Below are 24,832 nucleotides of genomic sequence, written 5' to 3'. Positions count from 1 at the left end.
CCAATTTGCATTTGGCCTCACTCTGACAATGGAGGAGGCCCAGGCCAGAAAGGTCAGTGTGGGAATGGGAGTTAAAGTGTTTGGCAACTGGGAGATCAGCTAGGTCCAGGCGGACTGAGCAAAGATGTTCAGCGAATGGATCGCGCAGCCTTCACTTGCTCTTGCTGATAAACACGAGTCCACACCTCATACAGTAGATGAGGTTGGAGGAGATGCAAGTGAGCCTCCTCCTAACCTGAAAGGACTGTTGGGATACCTGGACAGAGTTGAAGGAATAGGTAGAAGGATAGGTGTTGCATCTCCTGCTGTTCCAGGTGCAAACTCTAACCTACCTATCTTTGTATATTTAACAAGTAACCATACCACAGAAAGCTAATGATAAACCATGAACAACTGAAAGAGGTTAGCCAGATTTAAATAAAAGTCAGAAGTACCTACGTAGTCATTTAAAAAAAAATTAACTGTATTACTAATTAAGATTGATATCAACATGTTAGCTCAACAGGTTTCCCTCCATTCCAGCCAGTTAAACTGTATTACCTTGATATCTTCATTCCCTGTGATAATGTCAGTGGCGCCACTAACAGGCTGTAGCAGTGACATCTGTTGGTACAGATTGGGAAAACAAACCAGGGATCCAAGAAGAATTTGAGCTTCACAACGCGGTGCCTATAACACACAACAGGTTATTTTCAACAACCCATGTGAACACACAAGAATATTCAGGTTTTATCATAATGTTTGAAAAGCAATAGCTAATAAGATTCATGTCATTTGTGGTACAAAAGGTGCAGCAATATTAATGTGCTTATTCGATTTCCCATTCTAGCCTTTTGATGAAACACATTCTACGCTACTTCATTGTCACCCTGCATCTGTCACATTTGCTGCCATGGTATCCATCTCACATTGCACTAATGGGCAAACAAGTTTTAAGTGAAGAAATCCAAATGTTAAACACTGTTCAACCTTCTCGGCATTACAGTAGTACTCACATCTGGCATGTCTGAGTTGAGGACTTGGGTGGCAACTGTGATGAAATCTCCTATCATCATGGTGAAACCAGGTAAACCAAGTAAGAAGAAGCGAGGGGAACAATGCTTAGTAAGTATATTCAGCACGTCCTGGTGATTATAGAAATAGAAACAAAATGGGTTGATTAGAAAAATCAACTGACAAAGAGTTAATTTACACAAACGAAAAACATTGTGAGGAACCAATATTTTAAATGGTCTTGACTGTAATTCCATCAGCCATATCAATAAAATGCAGTAAATTCAAACATATAAAATGGGTTATGTAGGAAAGAACTGCAGATGCTGGTTTAAATTGAAGGAAGACACAAAATGCTGGAGTAACTCAGCGGGGCAGGCAGCATCTCTGGAAAGTTTTGAGTCGAGACCCTTCTTCAGAATACAATAAAATGTTTTATTGTATTTTTCATGATCTACCATTTTACAAAGTACAATGAGGCAAAGCCTTGTTGGACAAGACATGAAATAAAAACTAACATTTTCAGAAATACATAAGCTCATTTCAAATGGCTCAGTTCTTAAAAGATTTCTGTCACAATCACAATTATCTGTTGTATTGCAAATTCCTTTCCAGTTGGCATCTGAATACATTTTAAATACTGTTAAACCATACAATTTCAAAGCTAAACATTCTAAAAAGTAACAAATGAATTATATTAGTAAAACAAGCACAAAATAAATGCCTTCTCCGAGGCAGTATAAAGGTCTTCGTGTATGATTAAGAGGCTAATTAATTTGTCTTTCTTGTATCACACCTGTAATTACAGTTAGTCATTGTCTTGTACCATTGTTGGCAGGTAGCTAAACCAGATGGGAGGTTTTTTTCCGTTGACATATGCTGCATTTTCCCTTTTCCAACCTATGGTAGAATCAATTGTTTTGAAAAAGTAATTATTTCTTAAATGGATTTACATCTTCCCTGAATGTGCATAAAACTTCCAAATGCAAAATTGCAACTGAGAGTAGGCAAAACCATAAAGCAATTATTTTTCTGTCATAATTGTTTATGATATACAAGAAAAGTCAAAGGATACTGTATCTGACATAGGTTACACAGAAAAGCTGGAGAAACTCAGCGGGTGCAGCAGCATCTATGGAGCGAAGGAAATAGGCAACGTTTCGGGCCGAAACCCTTCTTCAGACATATTTTGATTACTAATACATTAGTTACTAAAATGAAAATTGGAAGCGAAGTGAGAAGGCTGAAACAATTTGAAAGATAGAAACAGGGAACTGCAGATGCTGGTTTACAAAATAAGACACAAAGTGCTGGAGTAACTCAGCGCGGCAGGGAGCATCACTGGAAAAATGGAAAGATTACATTTCAGGTCAGGAACCTACATCAGACTTTTTTAAATCAAAAATTTTAAAGCCCAAATTTACAATTTGAAAGATGTTGTCTTGGACAACGTGTAACTAATGCACAGCAACTGTCAACTAGAAGTGAATATTTAGTTTGTTTTTAAAGCAAGGTTTGAACAAATATAGACTAGTGCATTTCATTTAGTTTTTAAATGTTCCTTTTTCGATCCTAAATTTTGTTGACCACTTGGAGAGAACAGAACAAATAGGGGATCTATTCATGTGGACTCCTAACCATAGTCATCCATTCATAGGCAAACACAATATTTTCAGGATACAGAGAGCAATGGTCAGTTAACTATAACATGTTTTTCAGAACTTTTAGTGGCTCAGAATACACATAAAATATTGAAAACAATATTTGGTTTAGTTATTTATTTATTTTGCGAATGCAAAGTCCTTTAGCCAAGCAGTTGCCTCTTGATTTGCTGTATGAAGGGTGACAAGTCCTCCTTTGAGTCTTTGTTGAGGTGTTGCTTCAATGATGTGTTGCATTGTTTGCTGCTCTCCACAAGCACACCGTGGGGTTGGACTGCTGCCCCATTTGTGAAGGCTGGCCAAGCAGGGGCCATGTCCAGTCCTGAATCTATTCAGCGTCGTCCACTGCTTCCTTGGGAGAGTGGGGTCTGACACCAGATGTTTATTTGGAACTTCCTTGGACTCCCATTCCTTTTTCCAAGCTGATTGGATGGTGAAATCAGCTGGTGGTGGGTTCTTCCAAATTGGTCGTCTAGATGGAAGTCGAGCAGTGGGTGGGTTGAAGATGTCCATGTGAATTGGCAGGTGAGGGGAGTTTTTGGTCTTTTGGAGCATCCTTTGAGTGAAGACTACTTGCCGGATGTGTGGAGGAGCTATGTTGGATAGGACAGGGAGCCAGGGGAGTGGTGTTGAGCGGATTGTTCCTGTGATGATCCTGATTGTTGAGTTCAATTGGGTGTCCACATGGTGTGTGTGGGATGACCTGGACCAAACAGGGGCACAATATTCGGCTGAAGAAAATGCAAGGGCTAGTTTAGTTTGGTTTAGTAAAATCTATATAATAGATGAGAAAGTTCGCACTACATATTTGTAAGATTCAGCACATTAGTAGGATTGGTCAAGTTAAAGAGAGAGTGTTATAAATTATGAACAAAAGACAGTTTCTTAAACACATGGCAAAGGTCAGCAGGTCAGCAGCATCCGTGGACCGAAGTGGACAGATGACATTTACAGTCGAGACCCTTCCTCTGAACTGAAAGAGTGAAGGGGAGGTGGCCAGTATTAAAAGCTGAGGTTGGGGTGGGTCAAAAACTGGCACGTGATAGATGGATTCAGTAAAGAGAGGTGGATTGGTGGATAGAATCACGTGGGGAGAGAGGGGTGGCAATAACAACAGAGGTTGGGACATAATTGGTGACGGTAAACCAAAGGTTGTAGATGGAAACTGATGGGAAAAGGAGTTGCAGTATGGGACCATGTAAAGGAGGTGGGGTGGGCAGATGGGAAGAGTGGGGGGAGGGGACGCAATGGGCTGAGTATGTGGATATTAAGAAGGTGGGGACATACTGGGTGAGAGGGGGCAGGGTGTAGTGGGAAAGAAGGGTATGAGTAGGACATTCTAGGTGGATGTGGAAGCAAGGTACCTGAAATTAGAGAATTCAATGTTCATGCCATCAGTCGACTACTGAGGTGGAATACAAGGTGCTGTTCTTCTAACAGTATTTGATCACACCCTGGCAGTGGGGGCCAAGGACAGAAAAGCCAGTGTGGGAATGAGGAAGGGAAGTGCAATGGCTAGCACCCAGGAGTTAAGACCATGCAGGTCCAAATGGCCCAAAACCATAGATTCATTAGAAATCTGCAGCAGTTTTAAATATACACGAGGACACTGTCCATCCAACATGAACAACTTCACATTTTCCCACTATTACTCTTTTGCAAACATTGTGTCCAGGCATAACCTATCAATCTCTACAAACTATCAGCACCTTCCATGCAAATCGTCTTCCCACTTATTTTAATGCCGCCAGCTGTACTTTTTTGTTTCCTTCCTACCGATTATTGATATATATTTCTAATTTGTTGCTGTCCCAGCATTGATATATGTGGCGCTAACACTAGTTGCAGGCTGCCAACCTCAATATGACCGTGTTAGCCTTACTTGCTGCTGCCTTCCTGTTAGGCAATGGAAATGCATCAAAATCCTAACTTTTGATGGACTTGTGTTTTAAATTTCATCACAAGTATATGCTTATTGCTTTTGCTGCTTTGCCTATTTAACTATATTTTCTTATGAATAAATTTATAAATAAAGACAGATTTGGATTATCATTTTGGAGTTATAAAATAGCTTTGAGGTTTTTTTAAAATAAAATTTGTGATACAGCAGTATTGTCCATCTTCCTGTGATCGCATCGGTTTCCTCCAGGTGTTTCGTTTCCTCCCACAACCCAAAGACGTACATGTTTTACAGGTTAATTAACCTTTGTCCTTTGTAAATTGCCCCCTATAGTGTTGGGAGTGGATGCGGAAGTGAGATAATACAGAACTAGCATGAGCGGGTGATGTATATTCGGCGTAGACTTAGTGGACTGAAGGGCCAGTATCGATGCTGTATCTCTAACAAAACTACCCTAAATAAACCAAACCACGGCAGCAGCTCTGTGTCTTTTACCTTGTTATCTGCGTTCTTGATTTTTTTCCCCATGACTCTCCCTCCTCCTTTAAGATGCCAGTAAAATCTGCTTCCTTAACCTTTTGGTCGCTTGCCCTGGTTAACTTGTTTGGTTTCCTCTAATTTTTTGACTGATCACACCGCTGTGAAGCATTAAAGTCTAAGTTAAATACATGGTGTTTAAGGCAGGATGACCTATTTACAGGGATCACAAATTCGTTTTCAAAGGCTTCTAAAATACTGAACTGCTTCTGAGCAGAAAACCAGTGAATCACTGACACACTGAATCTGATTATGCCTGATATTTCAAAACTTGGAACTTGATTAGTACTTAAATTTGAGGATTAGCAGGCGAATTAAACAAAAAAGACTGGCTATTGATATTTCATCCACATGTACTCACAATTTTAAAATAGCCTAAAAATAATACATCAATACATTCAGAAGTTATTTTGCGAAGGGGATTAAAGAACAATCATAAAGTTCTATTAAAAATCGTCCATTATTACAAAAAGCGGCTATTAAAGCTGTGGAACTAAAAAGACCGGTGATCATGAATTTTTTGCTACTTTTTCCTGTAAGCGTTTCTTCTTTTTCAGCTGTCAAGTTCCTCATATAAACATAATGCTGTAACCAGTACGTTCATAATGATATAATAACACGGGTCAGGAGTGTTCATTAAAGTGGTACATGGTGCAGCAGTAGCAAACACAGATATTCCATAACTTCCCTGGATAGAATAATCTGTTACTATCCAACTGATCTGAAAGCCACAATCTGCATGGGAAAACAGCAAAAAGGGAACATCTGCACTTTATCAGCAAGATCATAAAAATCAACTCATTCAAATACAGGCATGTTTTTCTATGCTTTTAAAGCACAGTTCAGTAAATATGAAATGCAGCAAGCTGCTAGCTACCTGGTAAATGAATCACTTTAATTGAATGCTTTGTACACAGAGCTGGTAGAAGTGCAAGCACTCGCAAAAACATATGGCTACAGAAAAAGGCAGTTGGTGAGTGCTCTTTGTTACTACGATAATCTCTTCATTCCCGAATGATTAACTTTCGATGAACAAAAAGGAAAATCACAAAAATGGTTTCACTTATTATAAATGTCACCTCTTAGATTAATGCACCATTTATTTCATTCAGGTGAAAGGATAACCAATGAAATAAATAATTCTAAGCAATTAACAAATGTAATTATATGTGCACATATTTCAAAAGAATTATGACAATTTCAAAGTTAAGTGTTGAGATTTGTCACAGAGCATCTAACAACATAGCATAGGAACTGGTCCTTCGGCCCACAATGTTTGTGCCGAACATGATGCCCAGCTAAACTGATCTCATCAGCCTACACATGATCCAATTCCACCCCATAACTGAATATCCAGGTAAGCATCGAATAGCCTCTTAATTGCCATTATTCCCATTAGAAAAGTATCATCAACTACCCATTCACACTAGTTCTGATATCACACTTTCTCATCCACTTCCTACGCAGTAGGGGCAATTTACAGTGTCCAATTACCCTACAAATGCACAAAACTTTGGGATGTGGGAGCACACGGAAGAAGCCCATTGGGTCACAGGGAGAATGTGCAAACTCCACACAGGCAGCACCCGAGATTAGGATCCAACCAGTGTCGCTGGCACTGTGAGGCAACGGCTCTACCTGCTGCGTCACTGTGCTGCCCAGCTCATTATAACTAATACTTGTTGATTTTGGTGTCAAATACAGAATTCTAAGTACATTATTTGAAAAAGATCTAGGAGTGAGTGAAAAAACCCTTCAAGGGAGAGGAATTTCTTGTTTCAGTCCTTTCATGGGGAAAAAGTGGACGTAACAAAGATCCATGAACCCCCCCCCCCCCTCCCCCACCACCCCCCCCCCCCCCCCCCCCCCCCCCCCCCCCCCCCCCCCCACCCCCCCCCCCCCCCCCCCCCCCCCCAACCCCATCCCCCCCCCCCCCCCCAACATTTAATGCAAGGACACCTGAGGAAGGTATGACCCAATGCTGAACATTCAGTGCTTGGGTCCCTTACATATCTTAACAGGGACCTGCTTCCCTTATTCGGATTTTATCATAGAAATCAAGCCCCTCGAAGCAGTTTGGATGCTGAGCTTGCTTTGCTGAGGTTTTACCGGCATGAATGTGTTCTATCAAACAATCTCTACCAAACAGACAAGTAAACTCTTTCTTTTCACAATAGTTTGGGAGAACCAGGACTCTTCCTGGCATCATGCCAATCACGACAGATACTGGCAGCTGCAATGAGCCTCCATACAATGATTTTTATGCAGCTGAAAAAATACAAAACTTTTTTTTCCTCTCAATTCAATCTTCTGGATTTGAATGACAGTGGATAATGTCTACAATTAAATAAAGTGTCATATCCACGCAAACAGATGGATTGCAAAACTTCATGTGTCACAGGACTGAATCGCTATGATGCTATCTACTGTTGCCTCGGGGCAAGAAAAAAGGTCAGCAGAACCAAAACCGAGGTTGCTTTGCAGCATGCAAACCAGCAGCTGTTTTAAATGGTTATGAGTGTTCCTTGCTTTTAAAAAGCAACAAACTAATACCAATTTATGCAGAGAGAGTTGTAAATGCATCCTGCCTATTATTACCCTTAATCACTGCACAAGTTCATAAACCAATATAGCTGGTGCCAGCAGTACATTGCTGTCTATATAACTATACACAGCTACTAGTTAGTATTTTGAGAAGGATAGTTAGTCAGTAAGGGAATGGTCTTCCATGTTCCTCTTCCAACTACTTCACAGAGAAAACATGGTTCTACCAAAATGTAATGTTTTCTTTTCCAATGTGTCAGCAAACAACTTTTAGTTTAATTTAGAGATACATCGTGGAAACAGTTCCTTCAACCCACCAAGTCCTCGCCGACCAGCGATGCCTGCACACTAACACCATCCGACACACATTACAATTTACTATTTTACCAAGCAAATTAGCTTACAAACCTGTACGTCTTTGGGGTGTGGGAGGAAACTGGAGCTCCCGGAGAAAACCAACGCAGGTCACGGGGAGAACATACAAACTCCATACAGACAGCACCTGTAATCAGTATCGAGCCCGTGCCCCTGGCGCTATAGTAACATAGAAAATAGGTGCAGGAGTAGGTCATTCGGCCCTTCGAGCCTGCACTGCCATTCAAAAAGATCATGCCTGATCATCCAACTCAGTATCCTGTACCTGCCTTCTCTCCATACCCCCTGATCCCTTTAGCCACAGAGGCCACATCTAACTCCCTCTTAAATATAGCCAATGAACTGGCCTCAACTACCTTCTGTGGCAGAGAATTCCACAGATTCACCACTCTGTGTGAAAAATGTTTTTCACATCTCAGCAATTCTACCGCTATGCCATTGTGCCACCCCGGTTTCATTTAAAATGTTTCTCCTTTTTCCATGGATGTGTAATAGTAAACAGGTGCATAACACTAATCACTGGGATTTATTTTATTTCAGGAAATTTATTTGGAGGCGACAAACCTTGGAGACTACACTATGTGCAACAGTGAGCATATGAAACAACTTTAAGTCATCCCTCAATGCCCAGTTGGATTGCTGTATTTAACTATCTTAAGAAGCCACCGCTCATATTATATGCTGCAAGAACAAAAAAAAGATTGCATACATATATAGCATCTTATCAGCTGAATTAAAGAGGGCCACAGTTAACAAAGAATGTACTGAATTGGCAAAACTTTGCTCAAAATCATGTTTTGCCTTTCTTTAAATAACAACATTTGACATTTATTAGTAACTCGGATGTAAATCAAGAGTTGACAAAAATGATATGGTAATTACTGCATTATTTCTCAGACCATTAAAATCTTAAGATAACAAGAACAATAATTTATGATAAGTAGAAGGCACTTTGGCCCAGAAATAAACAGGCAACTAAGCATTTAGGGGAAAAGGGACCAGTGATTACTGTATTAAATCATTCTGACATCAAATTGTTGCCTATTTATTCACAAATCATGTAATTTTTATTACAATATTGACCAACAGGAAATTCATTAGGAAGAATGAATATTTGTGCTACAAATGGAGCTGCACTTCTCTCAGAAAACAAGCATTGTTAAAACCATAATGATCAATCTACTCGTTTAATGGCTGCTGTGCAATCTAAGAGACCTGCAATGCTTGCAGAGAACTGCTGTTTTAATTCACACCCCTAAGTTTATCATTGGCAGTTACTCATTTACAATTAATTACTAGCTGTTGATACCCCAACCATCTGGCATTCTCTGAATTGGTATTACTACCTAACAATTGTAAGGATGTTTAATCCACGCTTAAAGAATTCTCTATAACATATGGGAATTTAGCGTGAAGAAGGGAATATTGCTTCAAACTAATCCTGGAAAAGTGGATCAGAAAACATCAACTTAAAACAATTAACAGAAACAAATCCTTACTTGGAATGATACGTACCTGGAGCAATTTGCTGGGCAACACAAGAGGCAAAAATGTCAGTCAATTTACAAAAAAAAACAGATCTCCTCAATTTAGGTAGCTTGTTTTTCTAAATGTCTGATTGTATTTTCTCCTGCTTACCTTTTCTTTGGGTCTTAAAATAAATCAATTGACAGATTTACTGTCCACTTTACACTTGCTTTGCTAAATACCCTGAATACTTCAAGATTATTTTGTGCAATTACAGAAAAGAGATTTTTTATGAAATGCTTCAGTACAAAAGAAACAATATATATTTTTCTTGACGTGAACACTTGATATATTTCTGATGCATCAAATATACCTCACATGAAATGCACTGTTTTCCAAAAAGACTTCTGACAAAATGCCAATCAAATTTCTGCACTAGAGGTTTCCACTCTTGTGGTTAAATGCGCCATCTAGAGGTAAAGATTAATAGAACAACTCTGAGAAATGCATCTACCTTTATCCCCTACTTTTCAGAATCAAAACAAAAATGGGATTGCTTGTGATCAAATTGGCTTCCAGATACAATGCTGGAAAATGAATACAACTTAACCCTTTCTGACTAGGAAGGAACTGCAGATACTGGTTTAAACCAAAGATAGACACCAAAAGCTGGAGTAACTCAGTGAGTCAGGCAGCATCTCTGGAAAAAAGGAATAGGTAATGTTTAGTGTCGGGACCTCTCTTCAGACTGAAATATAGAGGGGGGGGGAATTAGAGGCAAGAACAGGCCAGCATTCACAGTAGTAAACAGAATACTCAAACTGAGTTATTACTTATAAATATTAAGCGAGACAGATTTATTTCACTGCCCCTTCTACCATCTTGAGTGTAATGCAGGAAATGCAGCAACAAATTTTCATTCAGCAAGGTTCCACAAGTACCTGATTATAATCACATCACTGAATAATTTTTCACTATGTTGCTGGATATACGAATACTGTTCAGAACACTGGGAACATTTTATCTTCTTTTCTTTGAATTGTACTTCAAAGGTGTTTGCATCTACGTGAGTGAGCATATCGGGAGTTGTTTAAAATCTCTGCAATGAGTATATCTCTTCTTTAGTCTGGTGTCAAATAAGTCTTTAGAGGGACTTCAACCACAATGTCATAACAATGACTAGATTTCCCAAAACATATAATGAGAATTAAATATAAAAGACAAACCAGAGGATTACACAACACAAATGTACTAAACAAAGGTATGGAGATAAGCATCCATTTCCAGACAAGAGAAAAAAAAGAGAAAAAAGGGGTTATAGTCTGAGAAATCAGCTTATCTGAAGTTGTAGAACTCAAGAGACACAAAGTACTCGAGTAACTCAGCAGGCCAGGCAGCATCTTTGGAGAAAATGGATGGGTGATGTTTTGGGTTAGAAGGCTGCAATGTGCCAGACAGAAGATGAGGAGCTGTTCCTAAAGCTGGCATTGGTTCCAGTTTAGTTTATTGTTACGTGTACCAAGGTACAGTGAAAATATTTTGTTGCATGCTAACCAGTCAATGGAAAGACAATATATGATTACATTTGAGCCATTTACTTGGATAGAAGAGGAGGTCATAGGCCAACAGGTCAGGGTGGAAATGGGGTGAGGAATTAAAATGGCAGGCACTGCTATCAGAGGCACCCCACTCCTCCCACCCTCACTAGCTTTTTTTTGTCTCCTTTGCAGTTCTGACAAAGGGTCGCCAACATTGACTATGTTTCTCTTCCCACATATGGAACCTGTCCTGCTGAGGATTTCCAGCATTTTCTGGTTTTACGATTTTCATTTTGCTCAAAAATTGAGCTTGATGGACATTATTGTAAATGATAGACTAGAATCATTTGACAATGCATGGAAAAGTAGTTTTCCACTAAGGTTGCAGAAATATCACAGGCAACGTGTACCAATGTAGACTGTCACCTGTCTCAGTATAACCATCAACTACAGAAAACATCACATTTTTTTTTTTTTAGAAGCATGTATACAAATAATAGTGTGCGACGATTTAATTACAGATTTCTTACATAGCTTCAGTTTTTTTTAAAGATTTTTTTTAAAGAATAAAGATAAAGAGAGAAAAAGATGAGAGAAACTAATAGAAAAAAAGGAGACGCAAAAGGAAACTACCAATAACAAGATTGTGGAGATGGATCCAGAGAAATGTTGAGTATAACTATTCATCCAATCCTAAACTCAGATTTCAACCCTGATCTTGCGTTAAACCAATTCACTTTTTCAAAAATTCAATAAATGGAGAATATTCTAACAAATAATTCTGGTTTGTCAATTAAGACAAATCTTATTTTTTTTCCAAATGCAAGGTCTCAGTCATTTTCGTAATCCACATTTTAAATTTTTATCCACATTTAACAGCTGTTTTTTTCCAAAATGTTAGTATTAATTTTTTTTGCAGTTATTAGACTCTAATCAAGAAATTGTCTCTGACATCGTAAAGTTTGTACTATGTTCTGATAATCCTAACATTATTAATTTTGGCTCTGGGTCCAGTTGCATATTGATAACTTCAGAAATAATCTTAAAAATGTCCCCCCAAAAATTTAGAATTTTTATACGTTACAAAGGTATGCGTTAAGTTGGCTTCTTGAAATTGACATTTATCACAGAGAGGGGAAATATTTCGAAAAACCCAATTTAATTTTGCCTGATGTAAGAGAATGGCTTGAAGTTATACAATACTTATAACATCACCCTCCATTTTTATGTTCATCTGCTGGAGCTCTACCTTTATCAATGCCTTGATCAATACTTTCATTAAATTAAGCTCCTTATCCAACATCTGGTACTCAATGAGAATTTATTTACTGTACTTAAATACTGAGAAGACCAAAGCACTGTTCCTGCACCTAAATTCACTCCAGTCTCCCAGGTCAATGCCCAAGGCTGAACCACCTCTTAGTTGATTTGAGCTTCTGATCCAAAGCCACTTCATCACCAAGACCACCTACATGTATTATCATAATACTGACTATATAAATGTGAGCTGCAGTTTTCTATTGCCTGATATATTTTAATTAGTAAATAAATGAGGCTGTCATAAATGAATTAGTCTGGATAAATCAGCACATACAATTCGAGAAACAGCCAATTAGTCAAAAGTATGCACCTCAAAATAATCTAACAGAATACATCCCAATGCAGAAATTTTAACACAAACATGTTAGCTCAATCAAAGGATAAACAGCAAATGTGTTTTGTGTAAAATATACAAAGTGTTAAATATCAATAAATGTCATTTCTGCTTCTATTGATTTCCTATTAGGTGTCTACTATGAAAAGATAAATATTCAACGAGTATTTGATACAAATACTATGCCATCGTGTTCATGCTTTTATATATATTTGATGCTCATGGCAGATATCGCATAACTTTCATATTCATTATTGTGGAGAAAGGCCAGTTAACCTAGTCATGCTAGTGAAATCTATTGAGGGTTATTTTCTCACCCATTGATATAATACTAGGACAGGTTCAAGAATATTGACACTCGTTATTATGTAGGATCACACCTCATGGCTTCCAATGCAAGGACCACATGATGATGGAAGCAATTTATAGTTTTGATTATAAAATATTTGTATCTGTGTCAGGAACTTGATGTCCAATATTATATAGCAATATTATATAACTAAAATAACGCTCAGTTTAGGGCCTTGTCACCTGGATTGCTAGTTTATTCCCTATTCTCGCTACACCAACGACTGCACCTCCAGACACTTCTTTCAAGGTTCTCAGGTTTGCGGACGACACAACCCTGATTGGACTGATCCAGGATGGGGAGGAATCTGCCTACAGACAGGAAGTGTCACAGCTGGCGTCCTGGTGCCGTAGCAACAACCTAGAGCTCACTGCTCTTAAGACAGTGGAATTGATTGTAGACTTTAGGAGAGCACCCCCTCCCCTCACCGCATTCACCATCAACAATACCACAGTCACATCTGTGGAGTCTTTTAATCTCCAAGGACCTTAAGTGTGGGACTACTCCACAGTCAAAAAGGCACAACAGAGGATGTACTTCCTGCGACAGCTGAGGAAGCACAATCTGCCAAGGGAATGATGGTCAAATTCTACACGGCCATCGTAGAGTCTGTTCTCACCTTCTCCATCATGGTTTGGTTTGGCTTGGCTCAGCCACCAAGCATGACACCTGGAGGCTGCAGCGAATCGTCCGATCAGCAGAGAAGGTTATTGGATGCAACCTTCCCTCCATTGATGAACTGTACACTGCAAGGGCCAGGAAGCGAGCGGGCAAGATCATCTCTGACCCATCTCACCCTGGCCACAAACTCTTTGAATCACTTCCCTCTGGAAGGCGACTCCGGACTGTCAAAGCTGCCACAACCAGAAATAAAAACAGTTTTTATCCACGAGTAGTTGCTATACTCAACAGCCAAAAATCTGTACCCACCCTTTGATCAGTTATTTTGTTGGTTTACATGCTTGATCAATGGTGTTTTATCATTAATGTTTTATTATTATTATTAATGTTTAGTGTTTTCTGAGTCATTTGTAACTGTCACTGTATGTCATGTTGTTACTTGTGGGTGGAGCACCAAGGCAAATTCCTTGTATGTGAATACTTGGCCAATAAACTTACTTACTTATGGATGTTGCCAAGAGATGACATTGTTTTACCTGAAAGTGAGCTTTACAAGTTGAAACTCAAAAGCAGAGAGATTTAGTTGTAATTTACTGTAATTCTGGATAAAGAAAGCCAAAGTCTAGTTTATCCATCCAAAGTGAAGTCACAACAAATATGTTCTGGGTCTGAGGATTGTAATGCTTTTATCTAGATTTCAATTCTACGTCCACTGTGTAGAAAACAATATGAATCATTTTTGTATCATTGAACAATATTATCGGTCTTTGAGTTTATACTTTGCTTTTGAAGTTTTGGCATTCTGATACACATTTTCAATGTTGTGAGAATAGAAATAGAATTTAAATCACATCGTCATACCAGTAGTAAAGTTCAAATTTTCAATGAAAAATATTATATTGTTATGTTCCAAGATGTAGTGCGAATTGTATCCAAAGAATACATATAGAAAATCAATCACATGGGAACAGACTGGTACTTGGTAGATTGCTTTTCCAAGCCAATATTTCTGCAAGAATTGTTTTTTTTATAATTTAGAACACCACTGCTTTAGGTCTTAAACACCACACTTTATTATATCCTTGAACTACACCTCAAGAAAGGAAATGGTTGTATTACCTGATCTTCACATACAATGCCTCTGTGAATCACATGATAAAAGTACACGAGGAAATCAGTGTTTGGCAAGACATCTTGGCGTTTTGTCATAATGTCACAGATTAGCTTGTATGCGTGTAGTTTCCCTTCTTTGTATTCATTGGGCAAAGTTGTTGCCTGAAGAAATACATTGAAACTGACAGTTTTGGACAAATCATAGTATATATAACATAAATATATAAAGTGAATGTAATACTCGACCACTAACGTCACATTTAAGCCCACTTAATTTTACTCCTATATAAAGTGCATCTGAATCTCAGAGATCACAGACTTGAAATGTGAACTGTTTCTCTCTACAGATAACATTTGAATAAATCAAAATATATCCTGTTGTCATCAATTATTGATGTAACTGCCATTAATTCCACCCTCCATTCCACTTTATTTGAGCCTTCAATACAAACTAAAGGCTAATCTATTTTCAGCAATTTTCTTTATCATTTCAAATTTGCAAGACTGATTTTTTTTTTTTTTTTTTTTAATGTTACTATTTGCATGAGTTGTATTAATTTACCTTAAATAACCAGGACATAAACATACGAAGGGGTGGACTCAGAAGTGGAGATTGTGGTGAAACCTGATTATCTAAACTGACACCAAGGTTGTCTCGAATCTAGAACAAAAACAAAACATCGGTCTTATTAATCCTGTTTAAAAGATCAAATGGAACAATATATCCAATCAACCACCTTTTAAGCAAATATGATATATGAACAAGGTACACAAAAAAGCAGGAGAAACTCAGCGGGTGCAGCAGCATCTATGGAGCGAAGGAAATAGGCAACGTTTCGGGCCGAAAACCCTTCTTCAGACTGAAGAACGTTTCGGGCCGAAACCCTTCTTCAGACTGAAGAAGGGTTTCGGCCCGAAACGTTGCCTATTTCCTCCGCTCCATAGATGCTGCTGCACCCGCTGAGTTTCTCCAGCTTTTTTGTGTACCTTCGATTCTCCAGCATCTGCAGTTCCTTCTTAAACACTGATATATGAACAATATTGGTTAAACTTACTGATGCCTGCCATTAAGATTAAGACCTATTTATCAATTATAGTTGTCATTGTTTTGTGCTTGAACGTAATCATATTTTTCCAATCACTGACAACAGTAAGTAAATAGAATGCGGGCAAAGCATGAGCATTTAAAAGATTTTGCACCAAAGAAAATAAAACTGCACAAGGGAGAGCTTGTCCGTACATTAGCAACGATGTTGCAAATTGAAAAAAATATTGTCTTTGCTCAATAACTTGCAAACACATATAAGCCTTTACGAGGACGTTGCCAGGACGAGAGGGTTTAAGCTATAGGTAGAGGTTGAGTAGGCTGGGACTATTCCTTGCAGCGCAGGATGAGGGGTGATCTTATAGAGGTGTATAAAATCAAGAGAGGAATAGATTGGGTAGATGCACAGAGTGTCTTCCCCAGAGTAGGTGAATCGAGGACCAGAGGACATAGGTTCAAGGTGAAGGGGAAAAGATTTAATAGGAATCCAAGAGATAAAGCGCCTGTCCCACGAGCATGCGACCTGCATGCGGCAAGCGCGACCTAAAGGGCCGGTCCCACCAGCATGCACCTAACGTGGTCGCTTGAGCCGTACGGCCTCGCGGGGCCGGTCCCACTTCGATCGCTGGAGCCGTATGGAGTTGTGCGGAGCTGGTCCCGACATCGCGCGGGGCTCCATAAAACTGATCGTGCTCCAAAATTCCGTGTGGCAACGGCCTGCCAGCTCGCAGCCGCCACGACGCCGTACGTCACGCGCAAACTTCCCTCGAACTTCATGTCACTCACTCGACCACCGCGCGGCCCCCGCTTCTGGTTAGGTCACGCTTGCCGCATGCAGGCGCATGCTGGTGGGACCAGCCCTTTAGGTCGCGCTTGCCGCATACAGGTCGCATGCTCGTGGAACAGGCCCTTTACTTTTTCACTCCAATGGTGGTGGTGGGTGTATGGAACAAGCTGCCAGAGGATGTAGCTGAGACAGGGACTATCCCAACGTTTAAGAAAATGTTAGACAGGTACATGGATAGCAAAGGTTTAGATGGGTGTGAGCCAAACGTGGGCAGGTGGGACTCGTGTAACTGGGACATGTTGGCCGGCAGTACCAAGTTGGGCCGAAGGGCCTGTTACCACACTGTATCACTCTTTGACTGATAACGCAAACTGATTTCACTAATTAATTTTGGTAGCAATTTTATTTTTAGGAGACATTGTTGGCGTAAATTGATCATAAAACTAGAAAACAGAACAGGAATAAATGAATTAAATGGGCCTTGAAACAATGTTCTCTCCACACAAGCTGTCTGACCAGTGCAATTCCAACCTTTTCTGTTGTTATTCTTTTGGAGATAAATCAACTAAAGCACTTGTCATTGTCAGAAAACATTTTACGTTAGAAATTCATAAATACATGAAAAATATAAAAACTGGCAGGGTTGTTTTTTATTGCAGCAACAGATTACAGTAATATGATGAAATTGTTTAAAATTATGAATGAAAATAAGATGGAAATAAGCCAATTCTAGCAGCTGAAACTATAAAACATTTAATCTAAATAAAATGCATTTAACGCAGAGAACAACTTGGCATTGATACTGGGATTATTTATTATTGTCATATACTGAGATGCTGGGAGAATCTGTGCTATCCAGTCAAATCAAGCTATACATAAGAACAATCAAGCCAGATACAAGTACAACAGTTGGGACAAATAAACAAACAAGTGCAGATTTAGTGTTACAACGTTCTAACGTTATAGAGAAACTTGGGCAGATAAAAAAATAGTGCAAGGACCACAATGAGGCAGGATGAGCATTCCAGATTGTACCCGTCGCTTCTGAGAAGACCATTTAGTAGTCTGACAACAGCGGGGAAGAAGCTGTTCCCGAACCTGGTGGTACATGCTCAAACTTTTGTCTTCTGCTTGACAGGAGAGGGGAGAGGAGGGAGTAGTAGGGGTGTAAATGGTCCTTGATTATGAAGGCTGCTTTCCAGACAGTGTGAGGTGTAGATGGAATTGAAAGGCGGGGGGGGGGGGGGAAAGAAAGAAAGAGGTGGGATTGCTTTTTGCAATGGACTGGGTGTAATCTACAACTCTCTGCTATTTCATGTGGTTTTGGGCAGAGCTGTTGCCGAACCAAGCTGTGATGCATCCAGTTAGGCTACTTTCTGCAGTGCATCTGCAGAGGTTGGCAAGAGTAGCTTTCGAATAGAGATCTGGGTGAACATTGAATTCGCTTTCAACGTTAGTGGCAAAGGCAAAAATGTTGTTATCATTCAAAACTCGTCCTTTTGGCCCTTTTTTCCCAAGCCCATTTTTTTCTGATTTTGATTTCTCTTCCTGGACTTGTTGTTTCAGTGAATTTGTGACCAACTTGTGTTTCCTTGTCAATCCACAGCTGTTTAATTTTTAATCCTATGATCTGCCTATACAATGGCATGTCATGTACAATCTAGCCTTGTGTCTGGTTTCTTTTGGTATTGTAATGCAATTAAAAAGACTGCTAAACAATGGGCAGCACAGTGGAGCAGTGGTAGAGTTGCTGCCTTGCAGCACCTTAGCCCCGAGTTCGATCCCGACTGCGGGTGCTGTCTGTACGGAGTTTGTACGTTCTCCCCGTGATCGCGTGTGCTTTCTCCGAGATCTTGGGTTTCCTCCCACACTCCAAAGACCTACATGTTTGTAGGTTACACAAAAAAGCTGGAGAAACTCAGCGGGTGCAGCAGCATCTATGGAGCGAAGGAAATAGGCAACGTTTCGGGCCGAAACCCTTCTTCAGACTGATCGGGGGCGGGGGTGGGTGGGGACAAGAAAGGGAAAAGCAGGAGGAGCCCGAAGGCTGGGGGATGGGAGGAGACAGCAGGGGGGTTGAGGAAGGGGAGGAGACAGCAAGGACTAACAAAATTGGGAGAATTCGATGTTCATGCCCCCGGGATGCAGACTCCCCAAACGGAATATGAGGTGCTGCTCCTCCAATTTCCGGTGCTGCTCGCTGTGGCCATGGAGGAGACCCAGGACAGAGAGGTCGGAGACGGAGTGGGAGGGGGAGTTGAAGTGCTGCGCCACCGGGAGGTCAGCTTGGTTATTGCGGACCGAGCGGAGGTGTTCGGCGAAACGATCGCCCAACCTCCGCTTGGTCTCACCGATATAGATCTGCTGACATCTAGAGCAGCGGACGCAATAGATGAGGTTGGAAGAGATGCAGGTAAACCCCTGTCGCACCTGGAACGATTGCTTGGGTCCTTGAACGGAGTCGAGGGGGGAGGTAAAGGGACAAGTGTTGCATCTCTTGCGGTTGCAAGGGAAAGTGCCCGGGGAGGGGGTGGACCGAGAGAGAAGGGAAGAATTGACAAGGGAGTTATGGAGGGAGCGGTCTTTGCGGAAGGCAGATATGGGGGGAGATGGGAAGATGTGGCGAGTGGTGGGGTCACGTTGGAGGTGGCGAAACTGACGGAGGACTACTTTTTGTATGTGACGGCTGGTGGGGTGAAAGGTGAGGACTAGGGGGACTCGGCCCTTGTTGCGAGTGCGGGGATGGGGAGAGAGAGCAGTGTTGCGGGGTATTAAAATGTTTGTAGGTTAATTGGCTTGGTACAAGTGTAAATTGTTCCTAGTCCGTGTAGGATAGTGCTAGTGTGTGGGGGGTCACTGGTTGGTGCAGACCTTGTGGGCCGAAGGGCCCGTTTCCACACTATATCTCTAAACTAAACCAAAACTTTTCAAATATACATTCCAGATCTCAGAAATGAGAGAACTATAAATACACACAGAGCAAATATCAACTGGTCATAATATATTTGGTAAAATTAATATTCCATAACGTACCTTGGCTAATTTGTGCCAGAGGTCATTTAAATATTGAAAAACCATGGCATGGATTTTAGGGCTGCGGATGCCATTGACATCGCCCAAAATGCCCAAAATTCTTCTCCAGAGCACGGCGGCTGCATCAGCGTGCCAACCAATGAGGTTTCCTCCAGCAATAATACTGCACTCATCTGCAAGGTATTCACCACTCCCTGTAGATTAAAACAAATAGAAATCAGAATACAGATCACACTCGCTCAACTTTAGGCCACAGACTCTTGCAATACAATCACTTCATTAATCATTCGTAACTCAAAAGAGCAATTTTGAAATGAAATGAGGCAAAGTACAATAAATGCAGGTAGTAGACACAAAGTGCTCAGCAGGTCAGGCAGTGTCTCTAGAGAACATGGATAGGTGACGATTCAGATTCAGATTCCGACCCGAAATGTCACCTACCCATGTTTTTCCAGAGATGCTGTGTGACCCACTTAGTTACTCCAGCAATTTTTTTGTTGCAAACCAGCATCTGCAGGTCCTTGTGTCCACAAATGCAGGTAGGTTTGTTTCATGTCAAACACTGAATGATAGAAGTCAATATCTCTCATTTTCAAATATATTGCAACTTCAAACCAAAAGAATGTTGACACTTTAGGATATAATGAATGTGAATGTTTCTTTTACATAACCTTCTGCCCTAGCCATTCAAACAGAATCGTTCAATGAATCAGAATATTTTGAAGTTTGGTCCAGAGAAATTTGACAGAACCAGTATGATTTATTGTTCCATCATGACCTTTGGAATTACCATGCCAACACAATGTACTGGATTAACAAAAAACTGCAGATGCTGCAAATCCAAACAAAAACATAATTCTGAAAGCACTCAGCAGGTCAGGCAGCATAAATTGGGAAATAAATTTGACATTTTGTGTCAGGTAACAATTGACAAAACTGGAAAAGTTGGAAGATAATTTTAAAATGGAGTGAACAAAGAATTTGTGGGATCGAGTGCAAACCAAAGGCATCAAGTAAACAATTATTTTAACAAACAGCAGTTGGAGGCAAAAAGAAAAAAAAAACATAAAGATAAAGGGTAACATGAGGGGGAACTTCTTTACTCAGAGAGTGGTGGCTGTGTGGAATGAGCTTCCAGTGAAGGTGGTGGAGGCAGGTTCGTTTTTATCATTTAAAAATAAATTGGATAGTTATATGGATGGGAAGGGAATGGAGGGTTATGGTCGGAGTGCAGGTATATGGGACTAGGGGAGATTATGTGTTCGGCAGGACTAGAAGGGCCGAGATGGCCTGTTTCCGTGCTGTAATTGTTATATGGTTATAACAGCCACATCCATAGTACATGACATAAATAATAGATGTTGCCTGAAATTAAATTCCAAAGGCTGTAATATACCAATCAAAAGATGAGGGTTCTGTGCCTCCACTTTATGTTGGACATCATTACAGCAATGGAAGACAAAGACAGAGGGGTCAGAGTGGGAACGAGACAGAGAATTCAAGTGACAGAAAGCTGAAAGCATGGGGTTGCCCTTGTGGATTGAACAGCAGTGTTTGTTTGCTCCACCCGCACTCTTTTAAAATAAGTTTGTCTTAAATTTACAGTTCTAGACCTGAAATATCAACTGTTCCACTTCCCATATACATATTTATGACTTTAAAAAGCAAGTCATAAATATGAGTGGTATAACTCTAAGGGGTTATACCACTCAATTTTAGTTATACATGTATTATTAAAAAAAATGTGATCCTACATCTTACATTATAAATGTAAGCAGCTGCGGCTCGCCTGCAGTCCGTCTGTCTTTTTCTTTTGTTTGTTTCTTTTGTCTTGTTGGACGTATGTTTTAGTTTATTTTTAGTTGTGTATGTGTGGGGGGGCGGGGAAACTCGTTTTAGTCTCTTCCTTCGGGGGGGGATGCAACCTTTTCTTTGTCGTATCTCCGTCTCCGTCTGCGCTGAGGCCTAAACGTGGAGCTGGCAACTGGGGTCGACCTGGGGTCGCCCTCGTGGCTCCGGAGGCAGAGGCAGGACTCACCATCGCAAAGCTGGCCAACTTCGGAGCCTCGGAGGCTCGGCCACGGGCCCAGTGGACGGCAACATCGGGAGCTCGCAGGTCCCAGGTTGGTGACTGATTCTCTGGAGCTCCCGCAACAACAGCTTCGTCCGCTGGACTGGAGGGTGACAGCTTCGTCTGCCCCGGGCCGCGGAGTTTGAACCGGCCCGTTCGCGGAGCAGGGTTTCTGCCGCGGGACTTACCATCACCCGGCAGGGGGGCCCAACATCGAAAGCCTGGATCGCCTCAACGCAGAGGGAGAACAAGGAAGGAAGAGACAAGGATTTTAAGACTTTTGCCTTCTATCACAGTGAGGAGTGCCTGGTAGACTCACTGTGATGGATGTTAAACTGTGTTCATTGTGTGTTTTGTTATCTTATTCTCTGTGATGACTGCAAGGTGTGTAATTTGGTTCAAACTAACAAGTTTGAATGACATTTTACTTTACAAAAAGACTCATACACATTTTATAAACCAATTTGATTTACCACTATTTATTCTCACTTGCATTTTATTCACACTAGGGTTGGACATGTGTTTTCTGCTCTCTTCTACTCTGGTGCAAGCTGCACCATGCGGTTTGTTGTTTTTATTCCATTTTATCAGTAAGAAAAAAGTTAACTCTATAATTCTTTTCTGATCAGTTTGAAATACTATGTCTGCATTGATTTCCAAAGGTTTTTTAGAACTGGGTGTCCAATTCAGATTCAGATTCAACTTTAATTGTCATTGTCAGTGTACAGTACAGAGACAACGAAATGCATTTAGCATCTCCCTGGAAGAGCGATATAGCATATGATTTGAATAAATATTTACATTAGCATATATACAGACAGTTTTTTTTCCTGTAGGAGGGGGGGGGGGGGGGGGGGGGGGGGGGGGGGTGATTGGCAGTCACCGAAGTACGTTGTTGAGTAGAGTGACAGCCGCCGGGAAGAAGCTGTTCCTGGACCTGCTGGTCAGGCAACGGAGAGACCTGTAGCAACCGGTGATGCGTTGGGCAATTTTCACCACCCTCTGCAAGGCCTTCCGGTCAGAGACAGAGCAGTTGCCATACCATACTGTGATACAGTTAGTAAGGATGCTCTCGATGGTGCAGCGGTAGAAGTTCACCAGGATCTGAGGAGACAGATGGACCTTCTTCACTCTCCTCAGGAAGAAGAGACGCTGGTGAGCCTTCTTGATCAGAGTTGAGGTATTGTGGGTCCAAGAGAGGTCATCGCAGATGTTAACACCCAGGAACCTGAAGCTAGAAACACGTTCCACCTCCGTCCCGTTAATGTGGATGGGGGTGTGCGTGCCGCCCCTGGACTTCCTGAAGTCTACAATGAGCTCCTTGGTCTTCTTGGAGTTAAGGGCCAGGTTGTTGTCAGCGCACCATGCTGCTAAGTGCTGGACCTCCTCCCTTGTTGTTGATGAGGCCAATCACCATTGTATCATCTGCATACTTGATGATGGTGTTAGTACCATGTACAGGTGTGCAGTCATAGGTGAAGAGGGAGTAGAGGAGGGGGCTCAGCACACAGCCCTATCAGGGTGAGGGTTGAAGAGGTGTGCTTGTCTAACCTAACAGACTGTGGTCTGTTGGTTAGAAAGTCCAGAAATTATAATTGCATGACTTTGAATAAGCAAAGCACAGATGATTTGTTTACTTAATTTATCATCAGAGCGACAGATTCAAAGGACATGTGATCTTCCTCAACCACAATTGTCAAATGTCAGCATCGTGATATTATTGTAGAATGGCGCTGGCGACAGTGCTAAAGTATTAATTCATACATCCTTAATCTAAACAAATCCCATCAGGTCAGATTTGTTTTGATATTGACCTTCATATTGTTGAAATTGAACCTTGTTGATAATGTAATGATTAAAACTATTATTCCAATGCTCACAGGACACAAGCTATTCTCTCATTCTGTATTTCAGTTACCATCTTCAGCACTTCCAAATTCTAAGCCACACAAATTTCACACAGTCAAGTATAATGTTATCACATTCTTCGAAATGGAGCCCCGCTTGATACTGCTCTGTCTTCTATTAACACCTACCTGTTTTGTTCACTGATTTCAAAATCTTTGCTTTAATTTATAAATCATTCTGCAGCCTCATTGTTTCATTTCTGGTGTTTCTTCCTCTCTCCAGTTTACCTCTGCTGGAATTGTCCTTCTAACACTTGTCATCTTTCTACATCCTTCAAATTCCCTCCCTTCAAACATACATCCCAAACTAGTCTAAGTGCTATTCTAGTGCATCTCCTTTCCCAAACGATTTATTTTATTTGTTAGAACACTCATCTATATACTAATAAAACTCTCATCTTATCCTCTTCCAGTTTGTGTTGTTTTTAAATTTGCGCAAAAACGGTAGCTGCTATAGTTTTTCACCACCTTACTCGCTATTCTCCAGTGCTGCAAATGCAACAAGTTTTGTTCTGATCGGTGAAACAGTACAAAAGTTATGAAGGTTTCAAAATCGTAAAAACTGCCCCTTCGGGCATCCAGTGTCAATAACCGGCGAGGTGACTAAAGGTGAAGGAGCAGAGTGTGTTGAGCGGCGTGCGGGGAGAGAGCGGCGTGCGGGGAGAGAGCGGCGTGCGGGGAGAGAGCGGCGTGCGGCGCCCTGCACAACGGGCCGGGAGCCACTGAGTTGAATCTCAGTGAAGCCTCTGAGTGAAGCCAGAGTTGGACCGGGACCTGCTGCGTGAGGCCGAAAGCTGAAGGTGCGGGGTGAGCAGAGTGCGAGCTGTGTCTGCAGTGACCGCCCGCCCCTCCTCGCACTCCCACTTCCCCTGCACTCCCACTTCCCCGCGCACCCACACCTCCCCTGCGCACCCACACCTCGCACTGCGCACACACCTCCACCACAGCCCCCCCCCCTTCCCCAAACCCCTCCCTCAAACTCCTCCCTCATGAACCCCCCTTTCCTCCCTGACCTGACCTGTCTTGCACACCCCCCCCCCCCCCCTCTCCCATCCTCCCCACCCCCCCCCCCCCCCCTCCCCCGGTCCAAACCCTCCCTCTCCCACCCCCTTCACCCACCCCTCCTGCATACTTATCCACACCCCCCCCCCCCTGCACAGCCCCCCTCCCCAAAACCCCCCCCCCCCCCCCCCCCCCCACCCCATCCCCCCCGCCACCCGCCCCATCCCCCCCCCCC

At 41.5% G+C, this 24,832-nt stretch overlaps 1 protein-coding gene across 4 annotated transcripts in view; it reads right to left on the bottom strand.

The window, feature by feature from the left end:
* Nucleotides 1-24,832, bottom strand: part of ralgapa2 (Ral GTPase activating protein catalytic subunit alpha 2) — a 328,019-nt gene that overhangs the window by 188,334 nt on the left and 114,853 nt on the right. For all 4 annotated transcript variants that reach the window (XM_055638986.1, XM_055638985.1, XM_055638987.1 and 1 more), the window contains 5 exons: nt 19,618-19,811; nt 15,315-15,413; nt 14,759-14,914; nt 996-1,124; nt 541-669 (listed from right to left, as the gene is read on the bottom strand). In XM_055638986.1, coding sequence (XP_055494961.1) covers nt 541-669; nt 996-1,124; nt 14,759-14,914; nt 15,315-15,413; nt 19,618-19,811 — 707 coding nt within the window. The remainder of the gene's footprint in view (nt 1-540; nt 670-995; nt 1,125-14,758; nt 14,915-15,314; nt 15,414-19,617; nt 19,812-24,832) is intronic.

This window comes from Leucoraja erinacea, chromosome 8 (genome assembly GCF_028641065.1).
Source record: "Leucoraja erinacea ecotype New England chromosome 8, Leri_hhj_1, whole genome shotgun sequence".
In the NCBI taxonomy this organism is placed as follows: Eukaryota; Metazoa; Chordata; class Chondrichthyes; order Rajiformes; family Rajidae; genus Leucoraja; species Leucoraja erinaceus.
Note: the sequence above shows the minus strand (reverse complement) of the source record. Positions and strands in the feature narration are given on the sequence as shown.